Raw genomic sequence first — 19,388 nt, 5'->3', positions numbered from 1 at the left:
TTGGTTTTTGCACATGGATATTCACTTGTTCTAGCACCATGTTGAAAAGACTCTTTTCTTCACTAAATTGCCTTTGCACCTTTGTTGAAAATCAGTTGTCCGTATAAATGTGGATCTAGTTTTGGAATCTCTATTCTGTTTCATTGATCTGTTTGTCTACCTTGATGTCAATAACACTTTCTTGATTACTGGACCTTTATAATGTCTTAAAATCAGGTAGTGTTAGCCCTCCAACTTTTTCTTTTTCAAAATAGTTTTGGCTATTCTAGGTCCTTTGCATTTCCATATAAATTTTAACTTGTCCATTTCTACAAAAATAACATGCTGAGATTTTTATTCAGGTTGCATTGAATCTATAGATCAATTTGGGGATAGTTGACAGCGTAACAGTATTAAGTCCAACTCATGAATGCGATATCTCTATCTCTCATTCATTTAGGTCTTCTTTGATTACTCTTAGCAACATCTTGTGGTTTTCAAATGCACAGATCTTGCACCTCTTTTGTCAGATTTATCCATAAGTATTTCATTTTCTATGCCATTTTAAATAGTATTGATTAAAAGCTTTTTTCAATTTCTAATTGTTCATTACTAACATATAGAAATAAAACTGAGTTTTGTACATTGGTCTTGTATCCACCAACCTTCTTAAACTGCCTTACCAGTTCTATCAGCTTTTTTTTTTTTTTTTTGGCGGTACGTGGGCCTCTCACTGTTGTGGCCTCTCCCGTTGCGGAGCACAGGCTCCGGAGGCGCAGGCTCAGTGGCCATGGCTCACGGGCCCAGCTGCTCCGCGGCATGTGGGATCTTCCCGGACCGGGGCACAAACCTGTGTCCCCTGCATCGGCAGGCGGACTCTCAACCACTGCACCACCAGGGAAGCCCTTGCTTTTTTAATAGATCCTATCAGGTATTCTGTGCGGACAATCATGTTGTCTATGAATAAAGACAGTTTTACTTCTTTTCCAATCTGGATGCTTTTTATTTATTTTTCTTTCTTACCGCACTGGCTGGTTAGATCCTTCAGTGCAATGTTGAATAGAAAACATGAGAGGTGACATCCTTGTCTTGTTCCTGATCCTTAAGGGGAAAACATCCAGTCCTTCACCATTAAGTATGATGTTAACTGTCAGTTTTCCTTGATGATCTTTATCAAGTTGAGGAAGTGCCCTTATATTTCTAGCCTTCCAAGAAGTTTTTATCAAGAATGGATTTTGTCAAATTTGATTTCTTGTGTCGTTTCTGTTGTTGCTATTTTCTAATTAAGTGGGTTTTTTTTTTTTTGGCTGCTTTCTGCGGTTTGTGGGATCTTAGTTCCCCAACCAGGGATTGTATTGGTAGTCTCAAAGAAGCAGCTTTTGGTTTCATTTCTGTTTTTCAGTTTGCTGGTTCACTGATTTCCTCTCTTATCTATATTACTTCCTTTTTTTCCTGCTTACTTTGTGTTGAATTTGCTCTATGTCATCTAGTTTCTTAAGGTAGAAGCAGAGGTTGTTGATTTGAGACATTTCTTCTTTTTTTTTTTCGGCCACGCCATGCGGCTTACGAGATCTCAGTTCCCCTGACCAGGGATTGAACCCAGGCCACGGCAGTGAATGCCCAGAATCCTAACCACTAGGCCACCAGGGAATTCCCCAGAGACCTTTCTTCTTTCTAATACAGGAGTTTAGGGTTATAGTTTCCTCCTAACTTCTGGAAACTCTCTCAAGGCAGTAGGCTGGAACAAATGTAGGGTTCAGCTTGCATTTTCCATCTCTTAAGGATTAGCATCCTTCATTGCCTGATGTCCAGTGTCTTTGAAACTTGTTTCATATATTTTGTCCAATTTTTTAGTTATTTCAGGAGAGAGAGTAAATCTGGTTCTTGTTTATCCATCTCTGGAAGTGGAAGTTCTAATTTACTTTTTTTTTTTTTTTTAAATTCTAGTGTCTCCTAGAACTACAGAATGAAGCTGTGTTCATGTGGACTGCTGAACTGGAAAATATAGCCACTCTCTGCTTTAAGGCTTTGGAAAACTCAAACTATGGGGTACGGGTGGCAGTGTCTAAACTCTTAGGAACAGTCATGGCTACAGCATTGATGCCAAAACAAGCAACAGGTATCGTTGTTTGTCAGCCCCCGATCTAGACTGTAACAGGTATTTGAAGGTATATGGAATGCTTTCTTCTAAATGACTTATTACTTCTAGGCAAGTCACTTTAAAGGCTTTAAATTAGTATCTTTGTCTACCTTTTCATAAAATAGAAGTACCCAAATGGCATTTTCCTTGATATAGTCAGGACTTTTTTTTTTTTTTTTTTTTGGCCACACCGTGGGGCATGCAGAACTTCCCCAACCAGGGATCGGACCCAGACCCCCTGCAGTGGAAGCACAGAATCTTAACCACTGGACCACCAGGAAAGTCCCAGTCAAGACATTTTTTATGATGATACTGTGCAACATTACATGCATCAAGTATGTTGGACATATAAGCAAATAAGATTTATGAAATGGTTTTGTATCATGTTCAAGGGACTGGAATCTGGCACTTTACATGCCTTCTTACTTTCAGTCCCTGGTGAGTAGATCCCCATTCATAGCATAGTATATTTTTCTTGACCATTATTATAAGCAGAATCAGAGACAGCATTGATTTTCCCAGTGACTTCTACTGTGCCTCACAGTTCCATAGAGATGCTTCAGGGACAGTTCTGAGTAGATGCTGAGTGAATCCAGCTCTGCTGTTGTCCCTACCCCTATCCCATCACTGTATTGTAGAAGGAGAATCTGATCTTACAGATTCATGTCCTAGCTCTTATGTTTTTTTTTTTTTAACATCTTTATTGGGGTATAATTGCTTTACAATGATGTGTTAGTTTCTGCTTTATAACAAAGTGAATCAGTTATACATATACATATGTTCCCATATCTCTTCCCTCTTGCGTCTCTCTCCCTCCCACCCTCCCTATCCCACCCCTCCAGGCGGTCACAAAGCACCGAGCTGATCTGCCTGTCTAGCTCTTATGTTTATTTGCTGTGAAACCCTTTGAGCTTTGGTCTCTTCATCTTTAATCATGATTACTTCAGTGTTTGAATTAGATAACAGTGATGATGATGATAGGTAACAATTTATTAAGTGCTAACTATGTATAAGGCACTGAATTAAGCATATAACAGAGTTGTTTTATTTAATCCTCTCAAAAGCCCTAGGAATCCTAAGTACAGTTGTTATTCTCATTTTATAAACAAGGAAATTTAGGCTTAGAGAGATTGTGTCGTTTGTGGTGTAATAAGTGTTCTATTAAGTGAAATTAAAACCCAGGCATTCAAATTCCAAAGCCTGCATAGTTAATCATGAGCTTTATGCCTCTCCTACAGAATTTTTGTGAGGATTATGTTTGCTACTGTGTATGAAAGGACTTTATAAAATAGGAAGCTCTTTACCAGGGATGGCAAGTCGGTTGCAGTCCAGTGACGTTTCAATCCATTGGTAATTGTTGTATAGAAAGCGTGGTCTTGGGAATTCCCTGGCGGTCCAGTGGTTAGGACTTGGCGCTTTCACCGCTGTGGAACTAAGATCCCATGAGCCATGTGCTGTGGCCAAAAAAAAAAAAAAAAAGAAGTATTGTGTCCATCTCAACTGGGAGTGAGGGCTGCAGTCAGTTAGCAGTATCTGCTGAGAATGTGCGTTGTCTTTGTTGTGTTACACATATCAAGGCTAACATAATTGTTAGACTATTTTGGCATAGATATATTGAATTGTTTTAATTTCTAGCTCCTTTTTTTTAGCATTTTTTTGCTTCAAAATTGAATTTAATTTTACAAATATATTGTAAATTTTAAGATCATAAGAAAATAAATGACCCTATCTCCTTTGTAATAGTTTAAGTATCCTTAAAAACAATTACTTGAATTTTAAAGCTGGATTATTAGAAAATATTATTTAATAGCAAAATATATTTGCTTATAAATATATTTTTCTTCCTGAAAGTAATGCGCCAGAATGTGAAGCGAGCAACATTTGATGAAGTCTTAGAACTCATGGCCACAGGATTTCTACGTGGAGGGTCAGGTTTCTTAAAGAGTGGTGGAGAAATGTTAAAAGTTGGAGGGTCTGTTAATCGTGAAGTGAGAGTTGGAGTTACACAGGTTTGTAATATAAATGTATAAAAGAATTCTCTTGGTATCACATGTGAAATTTCATGGAAGACTCTTACTAAGTAACAGCACGTACAGAGATTTTTAATACTGTCTAAAATTAAATAATTTTTAAAATGTCTTTCAAAACATTTCTTTTACTAAACGAATGAATTACATTCAAATCTAAATTGCATCTTATATGGAAAGGTAGGTATTTGATGTGTAAAGAAGCCTATGTCTGCTATATCTATCTGTCTGTCTTTAACAAAACTTTTTCCAAATTTTACTTCGCAGAAAATCAGAAGTAAAGTAATTGAGTTTTAATTGAAATTGTATTCAAATAGCTTGAGGCATTTAGATTTTAATGTTTTCCAACAACTCTTGTAGCTAAAAATATTGGTTAGTACTTTGGATTTATCATCATTGATTATCACCAGTGCAATTATGCAGTTAAACCTGACTTGAAATTATAGTTTCAAAATAATAATTAATACCAAATAAGATGTTATGGTTAATGACCTAATAATAATTAACACCTAATAGGATGAAATGGTTTTTTGTGATCTTAGCCAGAATCATCCAATTATACCTTACTCCGGAAACAAGCATAAAATGGAAGTAAACCATTTGTATCTTACAGTCATAAGCAAATGTTTTGTAGCTCTAGGTCAGTGTTTATTTAGCATGTTAGGGTTTTATTACTATAACTTATCACCTTCATCACCAGGGTGAATTCACCTTTCCTTCCCTTCCACACCATTCTCTCTCTGTGTTCTTCTTGTAGTTATTATCCTGAGAGTTGTTTTTAGTCAAAGATACTTCAACCAGTAATTCCCATGCTAGAAGTACTAAAAAGGTCTCAAGTTTTAAATTTTCTCAATTTTAATCTCAAAGATAATTTATTTTTCATGCTGTCATCAGTTATTTACATAGTTGCTTTATCTGTAATTTCATTTCATTTATATAAATTTATCTAAAGCATCTTAATCTATTTACAGGCATATGTTGTTTTTGTAACAACATTGGGTGGTCAGTGGTTAGAGCGTAGCTTTGCCACATTCTTGTCTCATGTACTTGATCTGGTTTCCCATCCTCGGGCAACGCAAACACATGTAGAGGCTGTGTACTCCAGACGGTGTGTCTCCTTTATCCTAAGAGCTACTGTGGGCAGTTTGCTAGGTGAAAAAGCCCAGATTGCAGCTGCCAAAGAAATATGCCAAGCGATTGGAAAGCAAATGAAAGCAGTAGGTAAGAATTTTTTTAAAAAATAAATTTATTTATTTATTTACTTTGGGCTGTGTTGGGTCTTCATTGCTGTGCGCAAGCTTTTCTCTAGTTGTGGCGAGCAGGGGCTACTCTTTGTTGCAGTGTGCGGGCTTCTCATTGTGGTGGCTTCTCTTGTTGTGGAGCACAGGCTCTAGGTGTGCGGGCTTCAGTAGTTGTGGCACACGGACTCAGTAGTTGTGGCACGCAGGCTCAGTAGTTGTGGCACGCAGGCTCAGTAGTTGTGGCTCGCAGGCTCTAGAGAGCAGGCTCAGTAGTTGTGGCACATGGGCTTAGTTGCTTCACAGCATGTGGGATCTTCCCGGACCAGGGCTAGAACCCGTGTCCCCTGCATTGGCAGGCGGATTCTTAACCACTGCACCACCAGGGAAGTCCCAGTAGGTAAGAATTAATGTCATGATCTGTATTGTTGATTACTTTAGTCATTTAATTCTTTACTGTTATTCTTAATAAATACTGATAGATCTGATTAGTTCATGTATCTTTCTGGACTGTGTTTTAATAGTCATTTTTATTGTGTACTCTTATTTGATATTCAAACAACATATAATTACAGTGAAGTGGAGTTTTTCAGTATTTGGATAGTGTGTTTGTAAGGTTAGGCTTTTTGTTTTATATCTAGTATCTACCAATTTTATAGCTCTCCTGGTATGCCGCAGCACATTGAGGAATCTTTGAGGAATAATCTATTGTGGTTTTTCTTCTTGGAACCTATTGTTTTATAAATACATGTTGTTTTCCCCTCGGTTAATAGGCTTAATGTGAAAATTTAGAGAGAAACAGTTACAGGTGGTTTTTCGCCCACTATAGGATATACTGTGAAACCTCAGTAATTCATAATTAAAAGAAATCCTTTTCTAGGAAGTGTCAATTTTATAAACTTTTCTGTTTAACAAGTAGTTATTGAGTATTTGAGATTGCAAAGCAGTAATTCAGGTTTTGAACAGTGAGTAAGATAAAGTTCCTGCCTTCCTGGAGCTTATAATAATACAATTAAGGAACTAACGCAAAGTAAAATATAAATTCTATAAGATAATTTACTTTTATCACTCGTGGGAATATACATTAACTTTAATCAAGAAAATTATATTGGGCTTCCCTGGTGGCACAGCGGTTGAGAGTCCGCCTGCCGATGCAGGGGACATGGGTTCACGCCCCGGTCTGGGAGGATCCCACATGCCGCGGAGCGGCTGGGCCCGTGAGCCATGGCCGCTGAGCCTGTGCGTCCGGAGCCTGTGCTCCGCAATGGGAGAGGCCACAACAGTGAGAGGCCCGCGTACTGCAAAAAAAAACAAAAACAGAAACAAAACAAAAAAAGAAAACTATATTGCTTAACAGGGGTCTTTAGAAATAAGAATTTAATGAATAGAAAATATCCAGCACTTTATATTTAGAGAATATATATTGAACATCTTATAAAATTAATAAAAATAAATCCACAAATAGTTTATAGTTTTTGTTGTTTATAATAGCTTACTAGGCAAACCATATTTTAAATGCATAGGACTAACTGAAAGTTAGGAATTGTGAATTAAAGGGTGTTTAAATTAATGAGGTATCATTCTTTAGGTATGTTAAAATATAATCTGTCCTAGGTTCACAGCTTTATAAATATTTGTATATTTATTCCTTGAAGAAATGTTTGAGTGTCAAAGACACTGTGCCAAACAGCGGGAGTAAAACAGCGAGCCACACGTAGATAGCACCTGTTCAGGGAGCTTAGAGCTTAGTACCTAAAAGAGAGACTTCGTGCATTTCCAAGTCCAGAAATGTCTAAGAAGAAAAGCGGCATTTAATTTTAATCCATAGTATATTAATCTATTATATCCTATTATTCTACATTTTATAGCCTGGTAATTCATAATGAATGTAAATAAAGTTTTACTGTCATTTAAGGGTTATTAATCTTAAGGTCACAGATTTTTAAACCATTAAGCCATTTGATTTTTAAAATGGTAAAAGCAGAATTAAACATAGTGCTATGTACCTGAAATTTATGGAGCAGAATATATTCTCAATTAGTAATTTGACAAGGAATTTTTATTTGTTTCATGATTAAATATGTTTCAATTCTGTGGAAGCTAAAAGGTGGGGCCAGGGACCAGCAAGTTAATGGAAACTTTGAGGACCATCCCAGTACGAAATTTTAAAGTCACTTTCCTTATAGATCTTCTTTCTGGTCAGTAATTTGACAGTGATGCTACCAGCACACTACAGCTCTTAAAATAGCAGTGATAATAATAAAGTAACAATAACAGCTGCTAATGTTTACTGAATGTATTTTGGGGGTAGCATTGTGCTAAATTCTTTATATTGACTTTTTATCATTGTGGTTTTGATTTGTATTTCCCTAATTGTTAGTGATGTTCAGCATACAAACAGAGTTCTTAACAGTCAGGTATCAGCTGGTATAATTTAAAAACATAAATTGTGTAGATCAAAAAATTATATCACAATTTAATTCACCCACATTCATACATGATTTTGTGTTTCCAGAAGCGGTAGTGAATGACACTAGTGGTGAAAACAAATCTGGAGCAGCAGACATTGCAGCAAGCCAGCATGTGATGGTTTGCGCCCTGCAGGAGCTTGGGAGTCTGGTGCAGAGCCTAAATGCCACCGCATCCCCTCTTATTCAGGAAGCATCTATAGGTATGATATTCACTTATATGCTGGAATATTTTTTTCAATATTTTTAGAAGTCATAGGTGTGATTGATATTTAACTCCTGATTGGTTGCTTATCATGGTAATTAGCAGTTTAGATCATTTGTTAAAAGTTGGGTTTTATTTAGGATTCACTGTGATAGTGAATCTTGTAAAGTTTTGGGAGACAAATCAAAAACAGTCATGGTAGTTTTGTTTCTAAACTTTATTGAGTACTTTATGCCAACATTTATATTTTATTGGATGTACTATGTTCTTTGTAGAAAATGTTCCTTAAAGTACTTTCCTGTTTATGAGTTGATATATGTGTTTTTTGGCACAGTTCTAAATGTATCTGTATAAATCCATAACAATTATGATTTTAATTATTGTGTTACACATAATTCTTTTTTTTTTTTGCGGTACACGAGCCTCTCACTGCTGTGGCCTCTCCCGTTGCGGAGCACAGGCTCCGGACGCGCAGGCTCAGCGGCCATGGCTCACGGGCCCAGCTGCTCCGCGGCATGTGGGATCTTCCCGGACTGGGGCACGAACCTGCGTCCCCTGCATTGGCAGGCGGACTCTCAACCACTGCGCCACCAGGGAAGCCCTACACATAGTTCTTTTAACTCATGAAATTGTGTGACTTCATTAAGAGTAATTTTTTGAGTATTTTTTAGGCCTTTTGGAGACAGTGACTTCAGTGCTTCTTCACCCAAGCATGGCAGCTCGACTTGCTGCTGCATGGTGTCTGCGCTGTGTGGCTGTGGCACTGCCTTTCCAGCTGGCACCATTTCTAGACAGGTGTGCAGAACGACTCAACAACCTGAAAACTTCACCAGAAGCTGTTAGTGGATACAGTTTTGCAATGGCTGCTTTGTTAGGTGGAGTTCATCAGTGTCCTTTGGGCATTCCTCATGCCAAGGGAAAGGTATGACAAAGATCCTAAGATTGTAAGTGCTGTCACATGGACTTTAGTCTTTATGGGAACACCTTCTGTGATTGATGTTGAACTGTGTGATCAAACAAAAACAGTTTCACTGTGATAATAAATGATACAGTATTTGGCTAATATGGAGTCGACAGACCCTAATTAAAAAAAAATTTTTTTTTTATGGTGGTATGCGGGCCTCTCACTGTTGTGGCCTCTCCCGCTGCGGAGCACAGGCTCCGGACGCGTAGGCTCAGCAGCCATGGCTCACGGGCCTAGCCGCTCTGCGGCATGTGGGATCTTCCCGGACCGGGGCACGAACCTGTGTCCCCTGCATCAGCAGGCGGACTCTCAACCACTGCGCCACCAGGGAAGCCCCCTAATTAAAATTTGATATTTAATCCTGATACAGGACTAATAGTTTTGTCTGGGTATAGTATCATTTTATAATTTATTTTAGAGAGAGGAAAAAAAAAAAAGCCCTTTTAGTAATGCTTTAGAAATCAGAGCTTTTCTTTGGGGTTTTAGAAATAAAAATTCACATTGCTATATTCAAAATGTCAAGAGAATGTGCTATTGCTATAGTTAGCATTTTGGTAATACTTAATAAAAGTTGAATGGTTTTCATGAATCAATTACTTTTTTTTCCCTTTCTCCTATACTTTATAGTACTATCAAGATTTTCTTCTTAGGAATATTAAGTGTTTATATAAATATTTTTTGCAACTTTATATTGGGGCTAGATCTTTTGGGTTTTTTTTTTCTGTTTTTTTTTTTTTTTTTCCCTGGGTTACCAGCTCCATGTCCATTCATTTCTGTGAGTTCCATAGCTGCTACTCAAATCTGGGCTTCCATCTCCCTTTGTCATATGCTTGCCTCCTCACTGATTATCCTTCTTGGAATCTTTTTCTCCCATCTCTTCCACCCCACTTTCGTATTTTATGTTTGCTCAGAGACCCTTAGGAACTACTCAGGGATCAGAGAATAAAATATAATCACCTTTGTCTGCTAAGCTGGTACCTTCATAATTTGCCTTTATTCTGGCCTTTCATTCTAGTTTCTCACTGCTCTAGTCAGACTAGTCATCTTGCTTTCCTTCCGTGCTTTCTTCAGCCTCCATGTCTTTGCTCTTGCTAATCTCTTACATTAGAATTTCATCCCTCTTCTTGTTCACCTGCACCAAACTTAGCTGCTTTAGGTCTCTTTGCTGACCACTACATCTGTACTATTATCATTTGATTATGTGCTGCTTGTTACTTCCCATTTTTCCTATGTCTTCTGTCTCTAAGACTGTAAGCACCGTAAGATTAGCTTAATGGCAGATGTATAATAAGAGTTCAACAAATCTTTAAACGTAGGATAACAGTACTACTAATAATAGCATTTATTGAGTGATTACATGGACCAGCGCTGTTCTGAGTACTTTGCTGTATTAATTTATTAATCCTCATAAGAGTGAGGTTCGCACTCCTGTTATTCCTATTTTAGCAGTGAGGGAACTGAGGCAGAGAGATTGAGTTATCCTAAGTCAGAAATCTAGGAGATGACAAAGCTGGGATATGAACTCCGGCATTGTGGCTCTAGAACTCACTCTTAACCACTGTGTTGTAGTGGGTCTTCTCAAAGTCAGCAGAGCAATCAAGATTGATTAGGTATTGATGTTGCCTCTTTAAAAACATGTTAACAGCAACAACAAAAAAGGATAACTTCTTTTTTAATGAAGTATACTAGCTGTGTATTTTCTTACTTGATTTTGTTAAAATCCAATTCTAAACTTCTCTTGCAGATGGTAGTTAGTATTGCTGAAGATCTCTTACGAACTGCTGCCCAAAATAGCAGGCTATCTTTACAGCGCACCCAAGCTGGATGGCTCTTACTTGGAGCACTTATGACTTTAGGTACAATTATATTTGAGTAGGATTTTGTCTTATTCTATAACTGTCAGTGGACTGTAAAGAAATTTTAATTTAGAAGTATTCAACTTCACATTCTAGACTTTGAATGAAGTTAAAAAATGGTAGTGATGTTTTTCTCATCATTTAGTATTAGATTTCTCTTTTTGGTAATTTCTGTTTATGTACATTTAGTGAGAAAGGTGTTAGCAAAGTTTCCCCTTTGCCATCAGAATAGCCATGGTCTAAATGATTAGCCTAGTATTAATGAAAAGAGATGAGAGTATGGGGCATATTCCATGCCCAAAGTAAAGACCAGTGACATGATTTTAGTAGCGTGATAAAGTCACACTTAAACAGCATCCCCATTGGTGTCGCTTTCTTGGGGTTATCTTTATGCACTTCACTTTCCTAAGTGCTATGACAGATCTGAGATGCAGGCAAAGTTTAGCACTGTACATAGAACAGAAATATGTTTTATCATTGTGATAAGGTATGTCCACTTTTTACTTCACGTGTTTGGCTTCTACTATAAAAAGTATGCGTGTGTGTGCTCCAAAGTTACTCACTGCTTGTTGCATCTACCTTTTGGAAATTAAACCTTGACCTCATTTTCTAAAGAAAATAAAAAGTGGTAACTTTTTTTTCTAGAAATTTATGTTGTGTGGTATGTTAAATGAGTTCCTTAGCAATGGAAATATAGGTTCCTAGTTCTAAATATACTACTCCATAGAACTAAATTAACCATATAAATTGCTCTTAAAATGGAGTAGTAAATATATGTATGTGTTTGAGAGTGGGTGTACATGTTTATATACATATATAATATTTATAGAAAAGGCATCATAAAATATGTCCCAGATATATTTTATCATTGATAGAATGTAATCCATCTTTGTGAATATATTTGAGTAATTTCTTTTAGATGACTTTTTGTGGATTTGTTTTATGTTGGATGCTAAAAATATTGATAGTTTTTAGGTGAATTTTATTATGCTTTAATATATATTTTACTTACTGAATAAGAAACGTTTTAAAAATGTTAATATTAGAGACAAAGATACAGTGAAATGATAGATATTGTTAAAGCTTGTTTGGGGCTCTTTTCTTTGACTTTTGTTTGTAATGCTATATATATGTATGGTTTGGTGTTCTCATTTTCTCTGTCAGGACCATCTGTTGTTCGTTACCATCTGCCCAAGATGTTGTTATTGTGGCGAAATGTTTTCCCTCGTTCATTGAAGGAATTGGAGGCTGAGAAGGCCCGAGGCGATTCTTTTACCTGGCAGGTGACATTGGAAGGTCGTGCTGGAGCTTTATGTGGTAAGAACTGAAAGGACTGCACTTTCAGAATATTATTTTCTTACTAAAATATTGGTGAAGTGAAGGAAAATCATTACTTCAATTTTTTATTTTAATATATAATGATGAATCTGTACACTTTTGGATTTAGAAAGAAACTTTGTAAGTAATCTATACCAGTTTACTAATTTTGTAATAAAAATGAAGCTGAGACTCTGAGGAGGTTAGAGTTCATGATCAATTAGGAGCTGGAACAGCCCAGGCGTCTTAATTCCCAGTTATTTCATTCTTCCACCTGAAGAAACACTGGATCACCGAGTAAAAAAGCCCAGTGCCTATTTAAAGGAAAAAGAAACAGGATTACCAAGGTTACTGAGTTTACAGTTAGTCTTTTCTTAATGGACAGATAGCTGCTTTCTCCCATCAAATCTGCAAAAGTTGATACGTCTTTTAGATACCAGCATTTAAAAAAGTATGAAAGTTGTTTCTGTTTGGGAGTCAGCAACTTACAGGAAAGGCTCAAGTTTTGTTTTATTTGAAAACTAGAATTACACAGAGTGACCCTGTCCTTTTTTGCTTTATCTGAGGGTGAAAAGTGCTTCTTTTTTCAAACTGTGGGAGACAGATGTACACTTAACCATAAGCGCCACAGGGCAAGGTGTTAGTTTTGTTCCCACACATCTAAGAGCTGTTTTAGTCTTACCTCTACTGCTAAAGAGCCAATAAAGCTATGTCCTCTCACTGGGCCATTATGTCCACTGTTGGTTCTGTTCCGAAACAGCTTTTTTTGTAGTTATGTGAATTCATGGGGGGTCATAGATTTCTGAATTCTCCTTCACAGAAATCTTGCTAACAGACATCTTCCCTTCCTTCATTTTTGCTGTCCACTCTTCTTCTAGTCTTTTCTAAGGAGTTTTCTCTAAAGTTGCAATTGGTTCTTCTTTTGGTTTGACCTTGTTTTAGAACTTTATATTTTGTAATAATTAAAAATTTTAGGTACCTTTATATAATTTTATAAATTTGTTCATCCTCACAAAAGCTGTTTCAAATATGTCTTTTTAAAATTTTTATCTAGCAATGAGGAGTTTTGTTGCACATTGTCCTGAACTCCTAACTGAAGATGTGATTAGAAAATTGATGACCCCTATTGAATGTGCCATGACTATGATGTCACAGTAAGTAGGCAATAAGGACACATTAACATCCATTTTTATATATTTATAAATAGCCATGTTTTGTAATTCCCTATAGTATCATATAGGAAGTGTACTAAATTTTATTTGTGTGAAGTGACTTTAAAAATTTCAGTAGCGGTGTGGATTGAAATAAAATTGTATTTTATTTATTTATTTTAATTATTATTTATTTTGGCTGCACTGGGTCTTAGTTAAGGCATGTGGGCTTCTTAATTGCAGCATGCGAGCTCTTAGATGCAGCATGCATGCGGGATCTAGTTCTCTGACCAGGGATCGAACCCGGGCCCCCTGCATTGTGAGTGTGGAGCCTTACCCACTGGACCACCAGGGAAGTCCCTAAAATTGTATTTTATAGTGTTTCTGTTACTAACAGTAAAAGTCACAAAATAAACTAAAAGAAAAATGTAATACTTATCAATGTACTTTGATGGTACATTGATACATGACTGGTAAAAATGTAAGTAATGCTTATTCTAATAAGTTAATACTAATTATACTTTTGATATTTTAGCATTCCATCTGTAATTAAAGCCCACGGAGCTCATCTGAAAGCTAGTGCTGCAATGGTCCGTTTAAGACTTTATGATATCTTGGCATTGTTACCTCCAAAAACTTATGAAGGTAAATAAAATTTGTGGATGTCTAATAAAAATTCTTCAGTATACCTTTGCAGTTCTTCACAATATCATAGAGTTCGGACCATGTAAAAGAAGGCAACCATTTTCCTTTTCTTCATACATAGTAGCTAACACTTGTTGAGCACTACTGTGTTCCAGGTCTCATTCTAAGCCCTTAACAGGTATTAACATCTTTGACTCTAACCACAACCTTATGAGGCTAAAATATAGCTTTCTTTAAAGATAAAGAATCTCAGGTACTTAGAGGTTGTGTAACTTGCACAAGTCTGGGAGGTAGTTAAGTGGCAGAGCTTGGATTCAAACCCAGTTGGTTCATCTTCAGAGTCTATGCTTTTAATGACTATCCCAGCTGTTATAATACAGCCAAAATTTAGGAATCTGGAGGGAGAATAGTAACGTACTTTTGCAGAAGTTAAATGTCATATAAAATGTTAATATTCCAGTGCAGCCATGCCCAAGAATTTTGATATGCTCTGGTTCAGTTTTTGCACATCGTTAAGTAATTAATAGTAAATAATAATCATCATATTTAATATATTTAAAATAAAAATATCTTTTCTCTATTTGAGTTTTTGATTACTTTAAATAATTTGGGCTAAAAGGCATAATACAATAACAAAAAAGGAAGTGCCATTATTGTTTATTAAAACCAGTGTTAAAATACTTAATACTGGTTTTTCTTAAAAGGGGATGGGGACTTAATTATTTTACTCCTGTTGAACATATTGCTGCTCTTGGTGGGCAGTGATTGTCATTTTCTTAAAAAGTATTCTCTTTAATCTGACCTGAAGTTCTGTTTTTTAGGCTCTTTCAATGCACTTCTTAGAGAACTGGTAGCAGAATTCACTTTGACTGACAACTCAGCCAACACAACTACTTCCCTCCTCAGATCTCTCTGCCACTACGATGATAGTGTTCTTCTTGGTTCCTGGCTTCAAGAAACTGATCATAAATCAATTGAAGACCAGGTAGTAAGCTATAAAGTGAAATGAAATACTTTTGATTGAAAAACAATGGTACTATTACACATTGTCATTTAAAAAGAAAATATTGTAGACTAAGGTTTAATTTTCATTTAGCTTTCTTAGACATTTAAAGATACCTTCCTAGGGGTGGATAAATAGTGAAAAAAGGTAAGCAGCAACAGTTAGAATTTGGCAAACTGTCTTTATTCAATATTCTGTGTATTTAGGTACCCTGTGGTTTCATTGGCACAGATCAGTTTTGACTAGCTTTTTGGTTGTTGGTGTTTGTTTTGGTTTAGTTTATTTTGTGACAGGTTAGAGAGGAATAGGATTTAGTAGGTTGAAGATTTAGAACCTTTTTTGCCCACTGAATACATTATTTCTTATGTACTTTTTAAAAAGAGTTACTAAAGGCCGCTTTAAAAAAATTTTTTGCGGGTTTAAGTTATTCCTGACATTATTTTGCTTACACATTACTGCAAAAATGTTTTAGAATGAACAAACTTTTTTAAAAAATTGCATGAACTGTTGTGACTTTTTTTAATGGCCAAATTATATTTCTCTATTTAAAAATATTCAGATTTAATCATTCTATTCTTTCATTGTTACTTTTTCTCTCTCCTCCCCTGTTTTATTTGTCACGCCCAGTACTTAGTAAGTGAATTTCCCAAAGTGGATTTTGAATGATTTTTATGTCCTTCTTTTGCAGCTCCAGCCAAACAGTGCATCTGGAAGTGGGGCTCTGGAGCATGATCCATCCTCCATTTATTTACGAATACCTGTGGGAGAAGCTGTGCCTGGGCCTCTTCCCCTTGGAGTTTCAGTCATCGATGCTTCTGTGGCTCTTTTTGGTGTAGTGTTTCCTCATGTTTCTTTTAAACACCGGTTAGTATAAAGTCAATAAGGTGATTTTAGTTAAATATAAATTATTTTCAAGCAGTACATTTTCCCAACCAAGCTAACTCTTCAATAAGAAGAGTTTGAACAATAGTCTCCTAAATGTAATAACATAAGTGGCACATAACAAATTGCATGCAAACTCCACATAATTTGAAACTGTTTTTAAAGTTTGACCCCATGTACTAGCATGTGATATCCACTGTATTGTGAACTCGGTCTTAAACAACAAAATTTTCATTATAGTAGTTTGTTTGCCAGTTTATAAGTAGGTTTGCCTGTATCTTTAATTAGGGACACCAGTTTTCCAAGTCCTGTTACTGAGGAATTAAATGAGTGAGAAGTCTATGAGTGAGAAGTCTACTCCCTAATATGACATTTGTCAGATGGTTAAAGTCTGGAACTTGGAACACTGAAGTAACTGATTCTTTTTTTAATAGGAACATTTTAGTTTGCTATACTTTATGTCCACAGACACCATACTTTACTTAGTAAGCATTTTATATACTTACAGTGATTTTCCCAAAAGAAGGAGTAAAAATGAATTAATGCAAGACCTTCACAGATAGTTCAGGTTTTACAAACTATGCCTTAAAAACATTGTTGTATTTGTATAGAAAAGATAGCATATCTTTACGTATGTAGGTTAGTTGATTAATTGGTTTTTAATTTGAGGGGAAAATTTTAAATATGAAATTTTACTTTATCCAGATATCTTTAAGAACATTTGGTTGCCACATAAATGTTAAAGACTGTTAAAGGTGAAAGAATCTTATAAGGCATCTACTTTAATGTCCTTGTTTTAAATCTAAAGAAATCTAGGTCTAAGAGTTCGTGGTTTGTCAGAAATTATACAGCTAGTTATGAGACCTGTAACTAGAATCCAGGATTATCTTCTTCTTTAAAAAATATAAATTTATTTATTTACTTATGGCTGCATTGGGTCTTCATTGCTGTGTGTGGGCTCTCTAGTTGACATGAGCGGGGGCCACTCTTCGTTGTGGTACGCAGGCTTCTTGTTGCGGTGGCTTCTCTTGTTGCGGAGCATGGGCTCTAGGCACGCGGGCTTCAGTAGTTGTGGCTTATGGGCTCCAGAGCGCAGGCTCAGTAGTTGTGGCGCACGGGCTTAGTTGCTCCGTGGCATGTGGGATCTTCCTGGACCAGGGCTCAAACCTGTGTCTCCTGCATTGGCAGGCAGATTCTTAACAACTGTGCCACCAGGGAAGTCCTCTTAACTTTATTAAATCACTTTTGTGGAACCAGATGAAGTAAAAATAGATAAGTTCTATTAAAATTTGTAACATAAATATCCAGGGATGGAGGAATCAGTGAATAAATTATGGAAAGTTGATAGGCTGGAATACATTTTACAGAGACAATGTTTTGATATCAGAAAATGCTCATTATATAGTGTTAAATGAAGAAGGTAAAAGGCAAGAAGTGATCCCAGTTTGATATTTTAAAATACGTGAAAATGTTCAATGGTTATTTCTAGGTAGGAACTTTTTGTTAATATTTTTCAAATTAAAAGAAATAAATATAGTAAGGAAAAAATTGGTTTAAGTTATGTATTTGAGGTCAGTTATAGGCACATGATGTTTGATGGCCATGTTGGAGACCATGTGTGTCTTTTCAGGTGTGTGCTTGAAAGCAGTGTGGACAGTGCCGTGCTTCTTCAGCATAGATGTGGATCTGTGTCAGACAAGTGTACAAGTGTCAGCTTTAGCCCCAAGTACCTCTAAGTGGAGTTCCTGCTGGAGGCTAGATGGTTTCTTCATATGTGATTTTTGAAGAATGCGTTGACCTGAGACCCATGGCCTTTTATAATTGAGCATAAATCCTTCCGATGAAATTTCCCTAGATTCCTTTGCCCCACCTCTATTCTTTCTAGAAGAATCTGATATGACCTCATTCTCTTTAATCAGAATAGTCTCAAATGGCTGTGATTTGGGGAAGAGGGATAACTGTCTCATTTTAAAAATTTGAAACAAGAAAACAACCAATTCACCTCTGATTTTTCACATTTAACAAAATTGACCAAAGCTAAATCTTTAAAAAAAAAATCTCCCAATTAGCTTCTAAAGATAGGACACGAGGTACTATTTTCTTCTATGTGTGAGAGTATTTTTTAAAAAGAAAAATTATACCACATTTTAAGATTTCCAACTTAAAAACCTTCCACAGAGATGCACAATTAATGATTGTTATTCAAGAAACCTTGAGCACCTACTTTATGCCAGGCGCTTTGTTGCACACTGAAGACCACTGAAATTATGACATTATTTTGCTGATTGAAGCTTAATATTGGTCCCTTGTGTTGTGCCAGTTAGTAGTTCATGTCCGTATATTAATTCAGGAGTAGGAGATACGGTTTAGACCAGGGAATGAAGTGAAAAGAGATAGCATGGGGCATTATTTGTTAAACAATCAGCTTATACCCTTCTTCTTCTTATCTCTGTTTTTTGGGCCAGGTTTGAATAAAAAGTATTGCTAATGTGATCTTTATTGTTACAGATTACAGATGTTGGATCACTTTGCTGAATGTGTTAAACAAGCCAAAGGTGTTCGCCAGCAGGCTGTGCAGCTTAATATCTTTACAGCTGTTCTTAGTGCACTAAAGGTATTTACTTTTAAAACATAGCAAATATTCTGAACTAAGATTTTATTTTATTTTTTATTTTTATTTTTTTGCGGTACGCGGGCCTCTCACTGTTGTGGCCTCTCCCATTGCAGAGCACAGGCTCTGGACACACAGGCTCAGCGGCCATGGCTCATGGGCCCAGCCGCTCCGCGGTGTGTGGGATCTTCCCGGACCGGGGCACGAACGCGTGTCCCCTGCATCGGCAGGCGGACTCTCAACCACTGCGCCACCAGGGAGGCCCCTGAACTAAGATTTTAATTAATACCTTTAATATAGTAATCCAGACATAACTAGACTATTATGTTTATATGTATAGCTCTGGATAACCATGCTTTTATATTATTTCATTTAAATTACTAGAAACTTTATATTAGGCTCATTGTAATTAAATAAGTATTTTCTATTTTAGTAATATCAAAATTCATATTTTGATTTGATACCTCAAATTTTACAAGTGCTGGTATACTCGGAATTTTCAAACATGTCTGACTAATGAAATTTGGTATTCTATTGAAGGCTAACTAGATAAAGCTTAAGTTTGATTTGTGGTTTAGATCATAAAGCAGGAGAGGCTATGTTTGTTATGTAGTTAAAAGAGTGCTGCATTTAGAGATTGTGTTCTGGTTTAGCTACTCAATAGGTTTCTGTCTTGTGTAGTTCCTTTAGCCTTTTTTAAACCTCATATTCTACATGTATGAAGTGAAATAACAAATATTTTGCCTATCTCTCAGAGTTCATGTACTGTACTATGCAGCTTATAGCCTCTCATGTATTTGAAAAGTCATGTTATTCAGCGCTAAGCTTATTATAAGATATCACTGCTTTAAAAGGGCAGCAAGTACAAGTGTTTAAATGGGCATGAATTAAACCACATTTTG

At 36.3% G+C, this 19,388-nt stretch overlaps 1 protein-coding gene across 4 annotated transcripts in view; it reads left to right on the top strand.

Annotated features, from left to right (window-relative positions):
* The window catches only part of HEATR5B (HEAT repeat containing 5B), an 88,782-nt gene that overhangs the window by 12,308 nt on the left and 57,086 nt on the right, over positions 1–19,388 (top strand). For 3 of the 4 annotated variants that reach the window (XM_032653430.1, XM_032653433.1, XM_032653431.1), the window contains 12 exons: positions 1,927–2,098; positions 3,971–4,128; positions 5,118–5,367; positions 7,900–8,055; positions 8,729–8,979; positions 10,766–10,877; positions 12,042–12,194; positions 13,249–13,348; positions 13,881–13,990; positions 14,812–14,975; positions 15,682–15,857; positions 18,384–18,489. In XM_032653430.1, coding sequence (XP_032509321.1) covers positions 1,927–2,098; positions 3,971–4,128; positions 5,118–5,367; positions 7,900–8,055; positions 8,729–8,979; positions 10,766–10,877; positions 12,042–12,194; positions 13,249–13,348; positions 13,881–13,990; positions 14,812–14,975; positions 15,682–15,857; positions 18,384–18,489 — 1,908 coding nt within the window. Of the gene's footprint in view, positions 1–1,926; positions 2,099–3,970; positions 4,129–5,117; positions 5,368–7,899; positions 8,056–8,728; positions 8,980–10,765; positions 10,878–12,041; positions 12,195–13,248; positions 13,349–13,880; positions 13,991–14,811; positions 14,976–15,681; positions 15,858–18,383; positions 18,490–19,388 lie in introns of those variants that run through there. The other variant, XM_032653434.1, reaches the window with a different exon arrangement.

This window comes from Phocoena sinus, chromosome 13 (genome assembly GCF_008692025.1).
Source record: "Phocoena sinus isolate mPhoSin1 chromosome 13, mPhoSin1.pri, whole genome shotgun sequence".
In the NCBI taxonomy this organism is placed as follows: domain Eukaryota; kingdom Metazoa; phylum Chordata; class Mammalia; order Artiodactyla; family Phocoenidae; genus Phocoena; species Phocoena sinus.
Note: the sequence above shows the minus strand (reverse complement) of the source record. Positions and strands in the feature narration are given on the sequence as shown.